The 20,936-nt window shown below is 40.5% G+C and overlaps 1 protein-coding gene across 2 annotated transcripts in view; it reads right to left on the bottom strand.

Annotated features, from left to right (window-relative positions):
- Nucleotides 1-470: 470 nt before the first annotated feature.
- The window catches only part of LOC129824083 (E3 ubiquitin-protein ligase HECW1-like), a 49,954-nt gene continuing 29,488 nt past the window's right edge, over nt 471-20,936 (bottom strand). For both annotated transcript variants that reach the window (XM_055883395.1, XM_055883396.1), the window contains exons 18-28: nt 16,553-16,636; nt 16,358-16,461; nt 16,084-16,198; nt 15,795-15,908; nt 15,412-15,564; nt 12,832-12,930; nt 12,305-12,434; nt 9,929-10,075; nt 9,552-9,666; nt 3,375-3,573; nt 471-3,177 (exon numbers count right to left, since the gene is read on the bottom strand). In XM_055883395.1, the coding sequence (XP_055739370.1) occupies nt 3,066-3,177; nt 3,375-3,573; nt 9,552-9,666; nt 9,929-10,075; nt 12,305-12,434; nt 12,832-12,930; nt 15,412-15,564; nt 15,795-15,908; nt 16,084-16,198; nt 16,358-16,461; nt 16,553-16,636 (1,372 nt within the window). In that variant the 3' untranslated portion in view covers nt 471-3,065. The remainder of the gene's footprint in view (nt 3,178-3,374; nt 3,574-9,551; nt 9,667-9,928; nt 10,076-12,304; nt 12,435-12,831; nt 12,931-15,411; nt 15,565-15,794; nt 15,909-16,083; nt 16,199-16,357; nt 16,462-16,552; nt 16,637-20,936) is intronic.

Raw genomic sequence — 20,936 nt, 5'->3', positions numbered from 1 at the left:
TGGCAATTCTGTTAACTGGCTTGTGCAAGTTTTAAATTGACACAATACCTGTTAGCAAAGGTGTCAGCTAGATATGAAGTGCAGGGATTTGTAGTCTTGCATGTCTACATTGATGCTAATTAGCATTTTTGAATCAGAGAGTAAATAGAGCCAAATATATTGATAAGTCACCTTGTCCGAGAGAGAGTTACATGGTTATCAAAACGTCAGGCCAGGGTAAACAGCATTTTTGGTTCACCAAATATTATTTATAAAAAGCAATCTAATTACTGTTTTTTTTAAGACTATAAATTGTTTGCAAACATGATAGCTGTACTTTTAGTTTATGGTTGATGAATCTTGTTTGCCATTAGCCAATCCAGTGTTTCTCAAATGAGTTCAAAACATGTGAATGCATCCAACTCGTATTTACTACTTCACAACTGGAAATTACCACCTTCCCACTCATAAAACTAGTAGAAGAAAGGTGCTTTATGAAGTGATTGTTTATTGACATTCGTTAACAGTACTATGCTCGAATTGAAAGCGCAGCCTGAGAATTACTGCATGTGAGCTCATCAGACAGGAAATAGTGGGGACGGACAGTGAAACATGTAGACCTGTGAGAGGGGTTCTGAGACCTAAAGAATGGTCATAAAACGTTCACTAGCTGCAAACAATCTCTTTAAGGAAAAATATAATGTAAGATTTTTAAAATGAGCAACAGATTATTGTTTGAAAATTACATTGCTTGTTCTTCGCCATAGGAAATGTGCATAGCATTAGACACATTTTCAACAGTAACTTAAAACATTATGATTCTTATACTGTACATACTGAACAACAACATAGACAATACATAGAAAATACATGAATAACACCAATCTTGTACTGCATATGACATTTTATCATTTCAAAATGCTTTGAAAATACATTTCCTGTATAAACTTGATCTTACAGCCTTCCAATTTCATAATAGCAACTATAAATGCACTCACTGTACATTTCAAAATCTTAATTGTTCAAGGAATGGAACACGAGAGAAAGTGAAAAGATTTTAACAAAAACATAGGTCATGTAAGTACAGTAGTAGTGTTCAATATCAGTTTCTGGTGTCTCTCTTCTAATATCAAACTAATATAACAATGAACATGATAGCACATACACAATTATTCAATTGGTCTGCAATCAACTTAGTTATAGGCCTACGTATGCCTGACAGTGGCATTTTGTCATATACAGTGTTTTCATGTTAAGGCATGGCATTTGCAGACCACAACAGCTGTCCTATCCTATAATGATAAAGTCGCTATAGGATATGTGCATTAAATGACAACATGAGGGGAAATTAATAAAGCAACCCTGTGGGGTCTGTCCTAAATGGATTTAGCATGGTAACCTAGAACTGACAAAAGACCCACCAACGTGACGTTAATTTTAAGTCCATTACATGTTCATGTCACAGCACGTATGACTGTGGCCAAGAGTAGACATACAGGCATACACTGAAACAAAATCAAACATGTTAACCTGCTGCTATAACAGAAGTGCGGTAACAAGTCAACAGCATTGTAATCTACTGTTTTTTTGATTTGTTCAGCCAGAACTATAGTGTATAATAATTGCAAGTAGTGTTACATTTAAAAACATTAAAAAATATAATAGATTTCTGTTCAAATAGTTGTATACATATATTTAAGGTGAACTTAGTGTCAACTCCTCAGAAGTGCAACAAATATTCAGGAAGAATAAGATCCAGTACTATCTAAACACAATACCCGCAAATTTACTTTAATTGTTCTCTCTTGGTTTGCCTCAGTGTTTGAATATATATTTAAACAATGCAATATGTCCAGTTCTGTGTTCCATGCTTGAAAAAATTATATAAAAACCTGGCAAAATATTTAAACACTTCCTTCCAAAATAATCTGTCTACCATGTACAAATGAAACACAACAATCTTGTGACAATGAAACGTTCATAATATCCTGACTCAAGTGTGTTAAAACAAGAGATGACACACCTCATGTAAACATCAAATGCTTTTCAAGGTCAAGAGGGGGAAAAGAAGTGTTGTTTTCCCATGGAGCACATCGGAAAAGAAATTGTGATCTGACGTTGTTTAAGGGGGTTTCTTCACATCACTTCACTCTAATTACCTACAGTAAAACTGGTTTGTGTTCGTTTCCCAATCAGCTTCAAGGTTTACGTCAATTCCACACATGCTTTTAGTGATAAAACATAGTTTTGACTTCAATTAAAATATAACAACTTCAATATCATTAGAATCCTCGAACAGTCGTTTTGCAATTGCGGTAGGATCTTGCGACACTATTGAATCTCTCCTGATACATCACAATGTTCACAAAATCTTGGTAAAAACTTAGAGCAATTAAGAACTTGAGAGATGTTGAAGACCCAGTCCTTTGCTGATGGATTATCCCAGGATATGACCAGTGGCAGCAGTATTTGAAGTGGAATTGCCAAAGTTGGAACACAACGTCATGAGATAATGTTGGTTTTAGTGGTTCACGTGACAGTATTTGAGGCATTTCTCTCCCTCTGATAATGCGAGTTGAGGCATTTCTTCTAGTGATAATGTTGGTTGTGGTTGGTGATGTGATGATGCTTGCTGAGGCTGTTGGTGCACTGTGAGAGAGGGACTAGACTATTCATTGGCATGTGTGATGTGTTGAGTCAAGGCCCTGAGTACTGTTATAGGCTGAGCAAATAAGAGCTATGTGCCTTTATGCAAACAAAGGTACATTGTAACATGTGACTAATGCATGTGGTGGTGCTTGGCTTTTCCTTTTGCTTGTATACTGTACATAAGATTGTTAAAAAAGAGAAATGTACAGTCCTCTGGCTGTTGTATTGAAATGTACAGTATAAAGGGAGTGTTGTGTACAGTAGAGTCCACAGTCCTGAGGCACAGGATCCTATTTAAGTTCTCGATTGCTTCGCAAATGGCACCCTATTCCCTACATAATGCAGTACATTTGACCAGAGTTCTATGGTCCCTGGTCAAAAGTAGTGCACTATATAGGAAATAAGGTGCCATTTGGGATGCACGCCTTCTCTCTCCTTCACTCAAGGCCAAAAGTGCTGGTCTCCTCCACAGCAATCAGCAGTTTCTCATAGAGCATGGTGTAGGAGGGGTATGGAGGGAGATCCAGCCGGTTGAAGCATGTGTGTGCCCTGGAAGATATAGACCATGCATCAGAGCAGACAACCAATTCAACAGAATAGAGTTCTTACAAATACTATACATTGTTATGCAGTGGTTTGGAGGATAACAGCATAGGACAGTCTGAATCTATACCTGTAATAGCAGGAGGTAATGGTAGAAATGATTGTCTAGGTCCACTCTACTTTGGGTAGAGCGCTTATATTACCTTGGAAGAGCGGTGATTTTGCCCCACTTCTCGATACAGAAGCGTCGCAGGCCGTTACTGCCCCGTAGCGCAGTGAAGCCCTCGTAGGGAACACTGGAGGTGCCAGTCACAAACTGCAGCAGACGCAGCCTCTGCTCATTGTTGAAGCGCTCCACGGCCCCCCAGAACCACCGGATCACTATGTGGCTGTCATGGTAGCCTGCGATGCAGAAGGACAATAGGGCATGTCAAAGACTGGGTACAGAGGTTGGTAGCTTGGTCCCATATCAGATGTGATGTGCGGTAGCCAACTCCTTTATTGTTGACATGCCATAGAAGAGTTGGCTACAGCATATACAGTATAGAAATCAGGCAACAGGGATGATGGTTCAACAAGGGACTGTGGTGTCCCTTACAAAAACAACATGTCAAATATGTCTGGGAATTGCCAGGGACCTCATAATACAATCTTAGCATGATACTTAGGTGCTGAAACAATATTTTTTGTGATTCGCATGATTATCACGATACTATTTGTATTGCGATTCGATACTTTGATTTTATTGCAATTTTACATATTGCTCACTATCTCTGCTGCAGAGAGAAGAGCGACCATGAGAACATTGCTTTTATCAGTCATGGAAATAAAACAGTTCTGAAAACATGGCTCACAGCGCTGACGCTACCTAGCGAAAAAAACATGATACCATTTTCTTTATTTTTGATCGATACTTGAGTCAAAGTATCGATATAATATCGTCCAAAAATAATATTCTGATATGTAGCTGTATGGACCCCCCCCATCAAGTAATGTAAACAAATTGCAGTTTCACAATGTGAAATTGTTGTTTTCATCACATGAAATCATATTTTCACATGTATTCAATTTACAGTTCACATGTTAACAAGGAATTAACTTTAAAATGCGAGCGCAAATGATTTGTAAATGGATGCCAAAAAATTGTTTTATTTTAATTTTTAACGATAACACGTTTAAATAAAACACCTCCCTCTTTCCTTCCCAAATTCCCAGCTCTGTATTAATGTAGCCTACTGATACACTAATGATAGTGAGTATGCTAAGAGTATTTTCTTTGCAGAGGTGGAGAAGGAAGCAGCAGCACTAGAGCTTCAGGTGCAACTGCAGAACTGGAGATAGTGGTCAGTTCAGAGTCAAATTCAGAGCAGGAACCTTCAGGTACAACTTAAGAGCACAAACCTAAACATGTAGGCTATGATTTTAGATTAATATGTGCTTTATTTATGAGATTATCAGTAGGACTGTAATTGCGGGGGGAATACAATCGATGACTGCACAAGTAATACAATACAAGTTATTTACGATTTTTGTCAATAGGGGGGCGCCATTTCAACTTTGTAAAAATTCGTTCCCAAATTAAACTGCCTCTTACTCAATTCTTGCTCGTACAATATGCATATTATTATTACCATTGGATAGAAAACACTCTAGTTTCTAAAACCGTTTGAATTATTTCTCTGAGTGAAATAGAACTCATTCTGCAGCACATTTCCTGTCAGGAAGTGAGATTTCTGAAATCGAGGTCCCTGTTCTAGGGTCAGTTTATAAGTCCCCATGTAAGCTATGGGGCTACGTGCACTGCATACGCCTTCCTCTATATGTCAGTAAGCGGTGAGAATTTGAATGGAGTGGATTGCACCACCTAGTGCACTATAAAAGCTCATGGAACGGAAGTACCGTTCTTTTCAACGGGGCGCCTGGCGCAAGAGGGACATCACAATGGCGTCCTGAAAAGCTTTCGTTTTAGCAGTTCTATATCTCCGGCTCTGATTTAATTAGATTTTTGTCTTAACTTCATAAGGTAGTTAATTTAAACCGACTTATAGCAGTTTATATCAGTTTATTGCGATTTTCTGGGATTTCTTTGTGACGCGCTATCACGAGTTGGACACCTCTCCAGTGGATGGCTAGCGTTAGCTGCTATTTCTACAGGAGAAGAGGACATCTTTCAACCAAAAGACGATTGTTCTGGAGAAAGGACACCTTGCCCAAGATTCTGATGGAAGCTCAGCAAATAGTAAGCAGTCTTTATGCTGTTAATTCGTATTTATGTTGACAAATGTCAAATAATAATTCTGCCATGAATTTCGGTGCGGTCTCGCTTTAGCGCACGCTGTATTGCGCAGTAACGTTAATTTTAAAAATCTAACACAGCGGTTGCATTAAGAACTAATGTATCTTTAATTTGCTGTCCAACCTGTATTTTTTTAGTCAAGTTTATGATTACTTATCGATTAGAATAGGTGCCTCTCCAAGATGGCGCCGGACAGATTGCTTGAAGTTTTGGCCACTAATCACATTGTATAACCACGATTTGTGCCGCTAAATATGCACATTTTCGAACAAAGCCTATATGCATTGTGTAATATGATGTTACAGGACTGTCATCTGATGAAGAATATCAAGGTTAGTAAAAAAGTATATATCTTTTGCCTGTTTGTTACGATCGCTAACCTTTGCTGCTGGTAAATGGTGTTGTGTTTCTGGCTATTGTGGTAAGCTAATACACTGCTCAAAAAAATAAAGGGAACACTTAAACAACACAATGTAACTCCAAGTCAATCACACTTCTGTGAAATCCACTTAGGAAGCAACACTGATTGACAATAAATTTCACATGCTGTTGTGCAAATGGAATAGACAAAAGGTGGAAATTATAGGCAATTAGCAAGACACCCCCCAAAACAGGAGTGATTCTGCAGGTGGTGACCACAGACCACTTCTCAGTTCCTATGCTTCCTGGCTGATGTTTTGGTCACTTTTGAATGCTGGCGGTGCTCTCACTCTAGTGGTAGCATGAGACGGAGTCTACAACCCACACAAGTGGCTCAGGTAGTGCAGTCCATCCAGGATGGCACATCAATGCGAACTGTGGCAAAAAGGTTTGCTGTGTCTGTCAGCGTAGTGTCCAGAGCATGCAGGCGCTACCAGGAGACAGGCCAGTACATCAGGAGACGTGGAGGAGGCCGTAGGAGGGCAACAACCCAGCAGCAGGACCGCTACCTCTGCCTTTGTGCAAGGAGGTGCACTGCCAGCGCCCTGCAAAATGACCTCCAGCAGGCCACAAATGTGCATGTGTCTGCTCAAACGGTCAGAAACAGACTCCATGAGGGTGGTATGAGGGCCCGACGTCCACAGGTGGTGGTTGTGCTTACAGCCCAACACCGTGCAGGACGTTTGGCATTTGCCAGAGAACACCAAGATTGGCAATTTCGCCACTGGCGCCCTGTGCACTTCACAGATGAAAGCAGGTTCACACTGAGCACATGAGCACATGTGACAGACGTGACAGAGTCTGGAGATGCCGTGGAGAACGTTCTGCTGCCTGCAACATCCCCCAGCATGACCGGTTTGGCGATGGGTCAGTCATGGTGTGGGGTGGCATTTCTTTGTGGGGCCGCACAGCCCTCCATGTGCTCGCCAGAGGTAGCCTGACTGCCATTAGGTACCGAGATGAGATCCTCAGACCCCTTGTGAGACCATATGCTGACACATGCACATTTGTGGCCTGCTGGAGGTCATTTTGCAGGGCTCTGGCAGTGCACCTCCTTGCACTAAGGCGGAGGTAGCGGTCCTGCTGCTGGGTTGTTGCCCTCCTACGGCCTCCTCCACGTCTCCTGATGTACTGGCCTGTCTCCTGGTAGCGCCTGCATGCTCTGGACACTACGCTGACAGACACAGCAAACCTTTTTGCCACAGTTCGCATTGATGTGCCATCCTGGATGAACTGCACTACCTGAGCCACTTGTGTGGGTTGTAGACTCCGTCTCATGCTACCACTAGAGTGAGAGCACCGCCAGCATTCAAAAGTGACCAAAACATCAGCCAGGAAGCATAGGAACTGAGAAGTGGTCTGTGGTCACCACCTGCAGAATCACTCCTGTTTTGGGGGGTGTCTTGCTAATTGCCTATAATTTCCACCTTTTGTCTATTCCATTTGCACAATAGCATGTGAAATTTATTGTCAATCAGTGTTGCTTCCTAAGTGGACAGTTTGATTTCACAGAAGTGTGATTGACTTGGAGTTACATTGTGTTTTTTAAGTGTTCCCTTTATTTTTTTGAGCAGTGTATAATGCTATATTGTGTTTTCGCTGTAAAACACTTAGAAAATCTGAAATATTGGCTGGATTCACAAGATCTGTGTCTTTCATTTGCTGTACACTGTGTATTTAAGAAATGTTTTATGATGAGTAATTAGGTAATACACGATGGTCTCTGTAGTTATTCTAGTTGCTTTGGTGAGAGTTGTGATGGTGGCTGCAATGGTAAACTATGATTTATACCTGAAATATGCACATTTTTCTAACAAAACATATGCTATACAATAAATATGTTATCAGACTGTCATCTGATGAAGTTGTTTCTTGGTTAGTGGCTATTTATATCTTTATTTGGTCGAATTTGTGATAGCTACTGATGCAGTAAAAAATGGTGGAGTAAAAAAAGTGGTGTCTTTTGCTAACGTGGTTAGCTAATAGATTTACATATTGTGTCTTCCCTGTAAAACATTTTAAAAATCAGAAATGATGGCTGGATTCACAAGATGTGTATCTTTCATCTGGTGTCTTGGACTTGTGATTTAATGATATTTAGATGCTAGTATTTACTTGTGACGCTATGCTAGGCTATGCTAGTCAGCTTTTTTACTGATGGGGGTGCTCCCGGATCCGGGTTTGGGAGGAACTAGAAGTTAATCTCATTCTGCAGAGCAACCTGGGGGGGGAGAGCCATTCTGGAGGAGCAGCAGGACTGTGATTCCGAAGCTCAGACTGCTCTCCCAGAGAAGAGAACAAAAAAAATTGCAAGCTGAACTGATCAGCCTTGCACAACAGTGGGAAAGACTGAAACAGTCAGCATTGGAGGAGTACAACACCAGGGCTGCCGCTGCCAGTGATGAATCAGGGGAAGGCTTTGAGGATCCTGATGAAAGTGTGAAGTTGGTGAGCAGAATTTGTTCCACATGTAAAAACTGCCCGGTACACTGCTATCTTCCCCTGTCTCTACAATCTGCTCACGGATGCGTATCATATCATTGATTTGGGCTACAAGTCCCTCCTCACCCTATCCATCACTCAGGTGGCTAGTGAGAGGACCTTCTCCACCCTGAAATTCATGAAGAACTGCCTAAGAACCTCCCTCACTCAAGAGAACCTTGAAGCGTTCGTTTTGATGGCAACAGAGAAAGAGATTCTTATGGGACTTGACAAAGATGACATCATTGACAAGATGGCAGAGAGCAGTGAGTTACTGCGCCTCCTTCTGGTTTACTAGTGGTAATTACTCACTGGTTTCTCTGAAGTAGCTATGCTATGACTCTTCCTTAACAGGCTGACAAGGGTGAAAGAACATTTTCCGGTGAGTTAAAGCTTTTGTACAGAGGCATGTTTTTTGGACTTTCGTATTATACTTGCAGTTCTGTAGCCAATGTTCAATTTCATTGACTCAGTGTATAGATGTTTATTTTTGTGCTGTTTGTTTTATGGACACCAGTGAGTGAACATTGTAATCTACATGTTTTTGTAGAGGAGTGTTTTTTTGACTTTTGTATTATACTTACTTACATTTTTGTAGCTTATGTTCAAGTTCAGTGAATGTGTGTGAAGTTTTGATACGCTTGATGCTTGAATATAAAGATAATCATTTGAGCTAGCTCTGTATATCTCATCCTCCATTTAAAAGTGTAGGCTAATTGTTTTGTGTGTCCAGCCTTGTACATTTGTATGTGCTACAGTATGATTGGTGTATTCCTAGTGAGTTTTTGAGGGTGCACCCATAGCTATAGCATACCTTAAACTCAGTGTTCAGATAGGCTAATTGTTGGTCAGTCCCAAATGTTTGTATTTTGTAATGTGGATAACTTCTTCCCAGATGAATATAGTGACCAAATGTATAACTAGTTTGGTACCGTTACATCAACTAATAGGGTTAGCCTACAAAATTAGCGGTCTGGTGGTTTGCGTGAACAGGGTGGCCTGGGATGGAGTCAAATTTCCGGCCTGAATTATTGTTTCAGTCCACCCCTGCACATGGGTGCCATGGTAGTGGATACATTGCCTTTTAAAAACATGTTGGGACACACATTAACCGTAGTCCTAGACTAAAATGCAAGTTTGTAGATTTTCCATTAGGTAATATGCTCCCTTGAATTCTGCTCACCTCCTCTATACTCTGTGTTGTTCCTCCAGTCGTTGAGGTCTATCTCAGCTGTCCCAGCGATGACCAGCTCCAACTCTCTGGCATCGAACACTGACACCAGCCGGGAATCCACCACCTGGAGAAACATATCCGAAACATAGAACATTAAAAACGATGTAGGAGTGTACATATTTAGACACATTGCTCCTGTCAATCACTTGGTGACTTCATTTGATAGTCAGGTTCTATTGCATTCTAAGAAACTTGAAGAAATCATATTTGAAGTGCAAAGTGAAAGCCCTCTGAAAGCATAGACAGGCTGGGAAAAAACTAATTAGACATATTGGGGGAAATCATGCCATGGCCATTGACTGTTGCCCTGAGAGCGTTTACTGTACCTCATAGAAGCCCCTGACCAGTGCCTCTGTCTGCTTGACCACTCCTCTCTCCACCCTCCATTTCACCATGCGGTCAATGTACTCCTTCTTATTCTTCTCTGTCACATTAATGTTAGCCCCTCCAGACTTCAGCTCTCTCTCTGTTACCTGCCCGCAAATAGAGCAATATCAATGTTACAATACAGACATACCTTACAATGCAAAAGTCCCAATGAAAGCACACTACATAACCAAATGTATGTGGACACCTACTTGTTGATCATCTCATTCCAAAATCATGGGCATTACTATGGAGTTGGTCCCCCTTTGCTGCTATAACTGCCTCCACTCTTCTGGGAAGGCTTTCCACTAGATGTGGGAACATTGCTGCGGGGACTTCCATTCAGGCATTAGAGAGATAGGGAGAGGTCATGAGCAGATGAGCTCCTCCATTTTTCAGCATGTTTTTAAAAAATATATAGATTTAGAGTTAAATAAACTTGGATTTTTCGGCAGGGATATACAGTTGAAGTCGGAAGTTTACATACACTTCGGTTGGAGTCATTAAAACTCGTTTTTCAACCACTCCACACATTTCTTGTGAACAAACTATAGTTTTGGGAAGTCAGTTAGGACATCTACTTTGTGCATGACACAAGTCATTTTTCCAACAATTGTTTACAGACAGATTATTTCACTCTATCAGAATTCCAGTGGGTCAGAAGTTTACATACTAAGTTGACTGTGCCTTTAAACAGCTTAGAAAATTCCAGAAAATGATGTCATGTCTTTAGAAGCTTCTGATAGGCTAATTGACATCATTTGAGTCAATTGAAGGTGTACCTGTGGATGTATTTCAAGGCCTACCTTCAAACTCAGTGCCTCTTTGCTTGACATCATGGGGAAAATCAAAAGAAATCAGCCAACACCTCAGAAACAAATTTGTAGACCTCCACAAGTCTGGTTCATCCTTGGGAGCAATTTCCAAACGCCTGAAGTTACCATGTTCATTTGTACAAACAATAGTACGCAAGTATAAACACCATGGGACCACGCAGCTGTCATACCGCTCAGGAAGGAGACGGGTTCTGTCTCCTAGAGATGAATGTACTTTGGTGCGAAACGTGCAAATCAATCCCAGAACAACAGCAAAGGACCTTGTGAAGATTCTGGCGGAAACAGGTACAAAAGTATCAACGTACACAGTAAAATGAGTCCTATATTGACATAACCTAAAGGCCGCTCAGCAAAGAAGAAGCCACTGCTCCAAAACCGCTATAAAAAACCCAGACTACAGTTTGCAACTGCACATAGGGACAAAGATTGTACTTTTTGAAGAAATGTCCTTTGGTCTGATGAAACAAAAATAGAACTGTTTGGCCATAATGACCATCATTATGTTTGGAGGAAAAAGGGGGAGGCTTGCAAGCTGAAGAACACCATCCCAACTGTGAAGCACGGGGGTGGCAGCATCATGTTGTGGGGGTGCTTTGCTGAAGGAGGGACTGGTGCACTTCACGAAATAGATGGCACATGAGGAAGGAAAAGTATGTGGATATATTGAAGCAATATCTCAAGACATCAGTCAGGAAGTTAAAGCTTGGTCGCAAATGGGTCTTCCAAATGGACAATGACCCCAAGTATACTTCCAAAGTTATAGCAAAATGGCTTAAGGACAACAAAGTCGAGGTATTGGAGTGGCAATCACAAAGCCCTGACCTCAATCCTATAGAAAACTTGTGGGCAGAACTGAAAAAGCGTGACTGGGCTGTCCCGTTCTGTGAGCTTGTGTGGCCTACCACATAGCGGCTGATCCGTTGTTGCTCCTAGACCTTTCCACTTCACAATAACAGCCCTTACAGTTGACCGGGGCAGCTCTAGCAGGGCAGAAATTTGACGAACTGACTTATTGAAAATGTGGCCATGTTGAAATTCACTGAGCTCTTCAGGATGGCCATTCTACTGTCAATGTTTGTCTATGGAGATTGCATGACTGTGCTCGATTTTATACACCTGTCAGCAACGGGTGTGGCGGAAATAGCTGAATCAACTCATTTGAAGTAGTGTCCACATACTTTATATATAGTGTATATACTGAAGATATACACTGATCATGAAGATCATTTCGTAGTAAAATAACATCTTATACCTTAGCTTGCTTTGGGTTTATGTTTAGATACTACGCATTTCTTATCATTGAGGACACCACCGGAGGTTGCTGAGGGGAGGACGGCTCATAATAATAGCTTGAATGGAGCGAATGGAATGGCATCAAACGCATGGAAACCATGTTTGATGTATTTGATACCATTCCACTCATTCCGCTCCAGCCATTACGACAAGCCCGTCCCCCCCAATGAAGGTGCCATCAACCTCCTGTGGAGGACACACACATACCTGTCCGAAGACTTCCTCATTCACAGTGAAGGTAAGGTCCAGCATGTCTGTGATGTCATTGTCTTTCATCCACTGTAGACTCTGATGGAACTCCTCATCTAGGTATTCCAGATCACTCAGGTCAGTGGCTCTGCACAGGTAAACATATTTATCTCACACATTAACTGCTTTGGGGTTCACTATGTATTACTGCACAAAGCAACCCACTGCCTTAAAGTCAATCAAGGGGAGTAACTCACTCACTAGCCTGAGGTGCATTTTCTTTGTGTTTAATTATAAAGAATGCTGATTGTGTCAGTTGTTGTAGCCCATTATCATCATATCTGAGGAGACTTGTCATTAGTGCTCACGCTAGAAAGTCACTCAATCTGGGTTAGACTGTGTTAAGCCTCAAACTTCTTTGGACATTTATGCCAGACTGCACACTAATCCAATATGGATAATTTTTCTTTGTTGTTAACGTGGCAGAGACATTTTTCTGTACAGAAGAATTGTAAAGGCCAATGTCGAGAGACAGAGACACTCACAGTCTGAGGAGAGCCTTGTAGAAGGGCCGTGTGAAGAAGGCATCCAGGAGATACTGGTGGATCAACACCAGTCCCAAAATACGCCCACTAAACCGGAACCTGCACACAAACACACACAGACAGGTCTCGCACACAAGTTCAAAATCTTCAATATAGAAATGCTACCAAAAATAATTTACAGAAACTCGTTACAAATAAAGTCATCCATGATTCACCAAATTACATTTTTGAAAGAAGCAACATTTTTTAAGCATATGTTTTCTTTTCATTCTCCTCCATTTACACTGAATGATGTTAACGGTCAGGATTTCTAATAGTAATGTAAAATTAACAAATTTACAGAAAGACCTGTGTGAAGGCCAACTTACAGAAGAGGCAATTAAAACTTTTCAGTCTGAAAAAACACCAGGGCTTGATGGTATACCAGTAGAGGTATATCAGACCTTTTTTGACATACTCAAATATACATTATTAGCGTGTTTAAATTACTTCTATAAAAATTGTAGACTTTCAGGTACTCAACAATGACTGATTTCATTACTACTAAAACAGGACCCAGGTGGTAAGTATAAAGATCTAGTCCATTTAATAAAACTGGAGGCCTCTTACACTTCAATGTTGTGATGTGAAAATCCTGGCAAAATGCATAGCACAATGAATAAAAAAGGTTTTACCAGATATTGTTCATCCTGATCAGACAGGTTTTCTACATGTATATTATCTCCAATATATTGTCCAACAATTACTTGAACCAATTGAACATTATGAAACATCAAAGATACCAGGCCTGGTCTTCAGAGCAGATTTTGAAAAGGCGTTTGATAAAGTATGACTAGAATTTATATATACATTTTCGGTGAATCTCTTATATAATGGGTTAAAGTTATGTACAGCACCCCAGATGTAAAATAGTTTCTCAGAAAGTATTGAGCATTTAAGAGGAGTAAAACAAGGCTGTCCGTTGTTTCCATATCTATTTATTGTGGCCATTGAAAGTAGATCCAACAAGAACATCCAGGGGTTAGAAATCCAGGGCATAAAACCAAGTGTCAATGTATGCCGATGACTCAAGTTTTTTTCTTAAGTCTGCATTGTGGATCTCTGCACGGTCTCATTGAAGATCTTGATCACTTTTCTAGTCTCTCTGGATTAAAACCTAATTATGACAAGTGTCCATATTACGTATTGGATCATTAAAAAACAGTGTTTACGCTACCTTGTATGTTACCAATAAAATGGGCAGATGGTGAAGTAGACATACTTGCTATTCACATCTCAAAAAAGATAAAAGAACTGACATCATTTTCAATAGAAAGTTAGCAAAAATAGATACGATTCTGTAACCATGGAGAGGTAAATAGACAAGTATTTAAAAATCACATTGATTAACTCTTTGGTCCCATCACAGTTTACTTACTTACTAATGGCGCTGCCTACTCCAGACGACTCGTTTTTTAAATCATGAGCAAAAATATAAAATTTTCTTTGGAATGCTAAGCCAGACAAACGTGCCTATTTAACTTGTTTGCCTGCAATATATTAAAGATACAAATTGTCTGAAAGGAATTGGTATAAATAAATAAAAATTACCCGTTTCATTTGAGGACCAAAAAGTTGACCGCTGCGCCATACATGTTGCAAAATAAATGGGAAGAGATTTTCGATGTATCGATTCCATGGCACATGGTTTATGAACTGGTACAAAAAACTACACTTAATTCAACACTTCAAGTTTTTCAATGTAAATTATTATACAAAATTATTGCCACTAACACAATGTTATATATATGGGGCATACAACAAACAATCTCAGCTCTGTAGATTTTGCTGCGAAGAGACAGAATCACTATATAATTTATTCTATAGCATGTTTCTGGTCATAGGTTCAGGAATAGTTAAAAAATCACAACATTGACTTAAAATGAACCTTACAAATAACAGTGTTGGGTGATTTGGAAAGCCAAATAATAATACTCGTAGGAAAGGTTTTCATCTTTAGCTCACAATCTGTGGATAATATACAATTTAGAAAGGTTAAAAATGCATGTAAAACATCACAGCTCAATTGAAAAATATATGACACATGGAAACCAAACAAAGGTGGTCTATGGTGATAGGTGCGATGGTCTGAGAGTGGCTGAGGGGTGGGATTAAAGAGCTTATGTTTAGTAATGTATTGTTATGTGACTGCTTAATATAAAAGTACCATGTATGTATATGTAGCAGAAAAGCTGTAAAAAATAAACAAGATATGTGTCCTCCGAAGAGGGGGGTTGGTAGATGGGTTAATATAAAATACAAATCCAATTAAAGTGTTTAGGTCTCTTGACATGAGATTTCATGAAACCCATTACTTTTTTCCTCCAAACAAGAACAAGCCCAGGGTCATGATCATTAGGACATGGAAAACATTTGAAAATGTTCTGCAACCGAAAACAATTAATTGTGTTTCTTATTAGACAAGTCAAGGTAGTGACTGGTTTCAGTCAGTTTTCTTCCCTTTGGGGCCTAATGAACACACCCCAGGTTTTATGAGTTTGAAGGAAGCTTAAACACAGGACAAGCAGATGCCCTCCTCACCATTCCAGATGGTTCTCTACGAAGGCGGACATGGGGCTGATCTGGACGGTGTATGTGTCGTTGGCTGAGTACTCAAACAGGCCATAGTAGGGATTGAACAGCTCCTGAGACAGCAGGAAGAAGAACTCTCTGGATGGCCCACTGTAGTCCAGCCTGATGGTGTGGGAAAAGAAGAGACCTGAGTTATGACAGTAGCAGACAAATAAAACAAACATTTGTTAACCTCTCTATCGCCCAAAAATGAGCAGTTTGTTCTTTAAAAGACGAGAGGGGGTTCTGTCTTGACACGTTCATTACTTTTTCAAAGTAACTGAATTGCATTCAGTAATCCTAAAAACATGTTATTTCATGTGTTCAGGTCAACAGAAGAAGCTTTGGTGTACCCCTCCTCTCCTATGAAGGTGATGTAGAGCTTATTCCTCTGTAGTTCCTTGCGTGAGTAGGCCATGACCTGGTTAAAGGTACCCTCCAACAGGTGGTCTCTCCGGACGATAAGCCTGGAACACAACAACATCATAGGATGCTCAGCAACACAGATATGGATATCCAGTATAGTGCTAATTTGCATACACAACACTACCGTTTCTTAAACAGTAGGGTTCTATTCTGTAACTGTATTTGAAAAAGGTGTGCGTACTCATGTTAATGGACATTTTAGACTGCTTTCCTTACTTGATCTTTCCTGGGCCCTGGCCATAGCCTTTAGCCTCCAGTTTCCTGTAGAAGTTGCGTAGTTTGGCCTCAAAGTCTCTCCGGTACGGGGCAGGTGCTCTCGCTCTCGACATTCCTGTTGACAAGCACATTCAACACCGTGACAAGCAGTCCTCCAATGACATGAGACATTGATATAACACAGGTATAACCATATGTGACATGGTTTCTGACCAATTCTTGTGAATACATTTTCAACACACTACGGCTCCGTTTGCCATTAGTGCCAACCCACCTGGAGAGTTCTGCGGTGAAGACCCTGGTGAACAACGTGGAGAGAAGCTGAAGCCAGGATGGAAGGAGGGCGGAATATAGGACATGATCTCCTCTTCAAACAAGCTGTAGGGACATCCAACAAGTGACAAACATGGAAATAATGACAATACTACAATGAAACATTCAGGGGGTAATATTAACAGTTGCCACCTACCTCAACAGTATCACCAGGTCTGCATCGCATGCTAGTTTCTCCAGTCTTTGGGTGCCCTCTGTTCTGATGTAGTGGATCTTTTCCCTGCAAGCACACATGACACATGACATTCTAAACATACACTATAATCTGGACTAGACTGGGTGTGTTCTATCAAACCTGACAGAATAAAATAACTTTATTTGGTTACACTTTACATTAGTGCCTTTACTACTGTGTAATTATAGTGTAACAAATGACTCCCTATTACACTATTTACACTGTACTTACGGTTACTTCAGGGTATGGTTAGGGTTTCGGTAGAAGCTAGGGTTAGTGTTATGGTTTTGGTTGAGGCTAGGGTTAGTGTTAGGGTTTTGGTTGACGCTAGGGTTAGTGTTAGGGTTTTGGTTGACGCTAGAGGTACGGTTTTGTTTGATGGGGGGTATTTAACCATAGGAAAATAGGGGAGTATATTCAAAATAATTTGTAGACACATTTTGGTTATAGTTGTAGGTAAAAGCATCTGGATCTCTCAAGGGGTTCGGCATGGGAACCAAGGGGTAGGACTCCTTGGTTTAGGGTAGGACTCAGGCCTCAGGAATGGTTAAGGTTAGGGTGCCAGAGAGGTTAAGGTTAGGATTAAGGTCTCTGGAGTGGTTCGGGTTAGAATAGTTCCAGACAACTTTCCTTTCAAAAGGAAAGACTGGCTTTTTTTTTTTTTTTTTTTTTTTTTTTTTTTTAACCTTTATTTAACCAGGTAGGCAAATTGAGAACACGTTCTCATTTACAATTGCGACCTGGCCAAGATAAAGCAAAGCAGTTCGACACATACAACAACACATAGTTACACATGGAGTAAAAAATGATGATAGCTACAAGACCTACATGTATAGTTGAAGTCGGAAGTTTACATAAACTTAGGTTGGAGTCTCCTTTTTCAACCACTCCACAAAAATCTTGTGAACAAACTATGGCTTTGGCAAGTCGGTTAGGACATCTACTTTGTGCAAGACACAAGTCATTTTTCCAACAATTGTTTACAGACAGATTATTTCACTCTATCACAATTCCAGTGAGTTAGAAGCTTACATACACTGAGTTGACTGTGCCTTTAAACAGCTTGGAAAATTCCAGAAAATGGTGTCATGGCTTTAGAAGCTTCTGATAGGCTAATTGACATCATTTGAGTCAATTGAAGGTGTACCTGTGGATGTATTTCAAGGCCTACCTTCAAACTCAGTGCCTCTTTGCTTGACATCATGGGGAAAATCAAAAGAAATCAGCCAACACCTCAGAAACAAATTTGTAGACCTCCACAAGTCTGGTTCATCCTTGGGAGCAATTTCCAAACGCCTGAATTTACCACATTCATCTGTACAAACGATAGTACGCAAGTATAAACACCATGGGACCACGCAGCTGTCATACCGCTCAGGTAGGAGACTCGTTCTGTCTCCTAGAGATGAACGTTCTTTAGTGCGAAAAGTGCAAATCAATTCCAGAACAACAGCAGAAGACCTTGTGAAGATACTGGAGGAAACGGGTACAAAAGTATCTATATCCACAGTAAAACGAGTCCTATATCGTCATAACCCGAAAGGCCGCTCAGCAAGGAAGAAGCCATTGCTCCAAAACCGCCATAAAAAAGCCAGACTACAGTTTGCAACTGCACATGGGGACAAAGATCGTACTTTTTGGAGTAATGTCCTCTGGTCGGATGAAACAAAAATAGAACTGTTTAGCCATAATGGCCATCGCTATGTTTGGAGGAAAAAGGGGGATGCTTGCAAGCCGAAGAACACCATCCCAACTGTGAAACACGGAAGTGGCAGCATCATGTTGTGCTTTGCTGCAGGAGGGACTGGTGCACTTCACAAAATAGATGGCATCATGAGGAAGGAAAATTATGTAGATATATTGAAACAACATCAAGGCATCAGTCAGGAAGTTAAAGCTTGGTCGCAAATGGGTCTTCCAAATGGATAATGACCCCAAGCATACTTCCAAAGTTGTGACAAAATGGCTTAAGGACAACAAAGTCAAGGTGTTGGAGTGGCCATCACAAAGCCCTGACCTCAATCCCATAGAACATTTGTGGGCAGAACTGAAAAAGCGAGCAAGGAGGCCTACAAACTTGACTCAGTTACACCAGCTCTGTCAGGAGGAATGGGCCAAAATTCACCCAACTTATTGTGGGAAGCTTGTGGAAGGCTACCCAAGACGTTTGACCCAAGTTAAACAATTTTAAAGGCAATGCTACCAAATACTAATTGAGTGTATGTAAACTTCTGACCCACTGGGAATGTAATGAAAGAAATAAAAGCTGAAATAATTCTCTCTACTATTATTCCGACATTTCACATTCTTAAAATAAAGTGGTGATCCTAACTGACCTAAAACAGGGCATTTTTACTTGGATTAAATGTCAGGAATTGTGAAAAACTGAGTATAAATGTATTTGGCTAAGATGTATGTAAACTTCCAACTTCAACTGTATATTTAGAAACACACCAACATATATGAAATAAGAATAATGAATCCGAAGGGCTCTCAAATTGAGGGAATATGTGAGATGGGGAATAAGTGCAAATCATAAGTAAAATTCCCAAAATAGGGAGAAACAAATAAATTCCTATAAATATTCATTCAAATTGAAACTAAAGTAAGCCTATGAGGAATTATTTCCATCACACAATTTCTAACAAACCCACACAAAAGTAAAGAGAATTCTACAGGAATCCAGACAATAAATAATAATGATTATGACAAGTACAATAGATCTGTAGCTTTATCCTAAACCAATTCAGATATCCCAGTGGAGACTTCAAGTCTAAAGCAGCCACAGGATGGAGACAAATTACTGTGTGGCTTTTTACTTCTCATTGAGGCCTAGAGCCGGGCTTCCTAACCCTCTTCCTGAAGATCTACTGTCCAGTAGGTTTTCAGTCCAACCCTAATTTAGAGTATCTGATTCAGCTAGTTATGGTCTTGTTGAGCAGCTAATTAGTAGAATCAGGTGTGTTAAATTAGGGTTGGACTCAAAACCCAGTATCTAATGGGACTACAGTCGTGGCCAAAAGTTTTGAGAATGACACATAGTCATTTCCACAAAGTTTGCTGCTTCAGTGTCTTTAGATATTTTGTCAGATGTTACTATGGAATAATGAAGTATAATTACAAGCATTTCATAAGTGTCAAAGGCTTTTATTGACAATTACATGAAGTTGATGCAAAGAGTCAATATTTGCAGTGTTGACCATTCTTTTTCAAGACCTCTGCAATCTGCCCTGGCATGCTGTCAATTAACTTCTGGGCCACATCCTGACTGATGACAGCCCATTCTTGCATAATCAATGCTTGGAGTTTGTCAGAATTTGTGGGTTTTTGTTTATCCACCCGCCTCTTGAGGATTGACACACCAGGCCGTTTTTTACACCAGGCCATCCTCAAAGTCGTTGACTCAGTGTGCGTGCAGATGCACTCACACCTGCCTGCTGTCATTCCTGAGCAAGCTCTGTACTGGTGGTGCCCCAATCTCGCAGCTGAATCAACTTTAGTAGACGGTCCTGGCGCTTGCTGAACTTTCTAGGGCGTCGTGAAGCCTTCTTCACAACAATTGAACCGCTCTCCTTGAAATTCTTGATGATCCGATAAATGGTTGATTTAGGTGCAATCTTACTGGCAGCAATATCCTTGCCTGTGAAGCCCTTTTTGTGCAAAGCAATGATGACGGCACGTGTTTCCTTGCATGATTGACAGAGGAGGAACAATGATTCCAAGCACCACCCTCCTTTTGAAGCTTCCAGTCTGTTATTCGAACTCAATCAGCATGACAGATTGATCTCCAGTCTTGTCCTTGTCAACACTCACACCTGTGTTAACGAGAGAATCACTGACATGATGTCAGCTGGTCCTTTTGTGGCAGGGCAGAAATGCAGTGAAAATGTTTTGTTGGGTATTCAGATCATTTGCATGGCAAATAGGGACTTTGCAATTAATTGCAATTCATCTGATCACTCTTCATAACATTCTGGAGTATATGCAAATTGCCATCATACAAACTGAGGCAGCAGACTTTGAAAATTAATATTTGTGTCATTCTCAACTTTTGGCCAAGACTGTACAAGTGACTTCCGGGTTGGAGGGAGTAGTCGCATTCCGCTTCGCTCCACAGGTAGTATTACCATTTCATTTTCATTTTCATTTTCATTACAGTACAACGGTTTGATTTGTTTGATCTTAGCTAGCTACATAGCCGTCTTTGTATCAAACATAATTGTGTAGTTATTGAGGTTCGCTAGCCAGCTATTTTCGTCCTAACGTAACGCAACGTAGCCAACATTGCTAGCTAGCCAGCTAGCCACCGAATAGCAGCATTGTAGAAACGAGTGCATTACAACGG

The sequence above is a fragment of the Salvelinus fontinalis genome, chromosome 26, assembly GCF_029448725.1.
Source record: "Salvelinus fontinalis isolate EN_2023a chromosome 26, ASM2944872v1, whole genome shotgun sequence".
Lineage (NCBI taxonomy): Eukaryota > Metazoa > Chordata > Actinopteri > Salmoniformes > Salmonidae > Salvelinus > Salvelinus fontinalis.
This window is presented reverse-complemented; position numbering and strand designations above follow the sequence as displayed.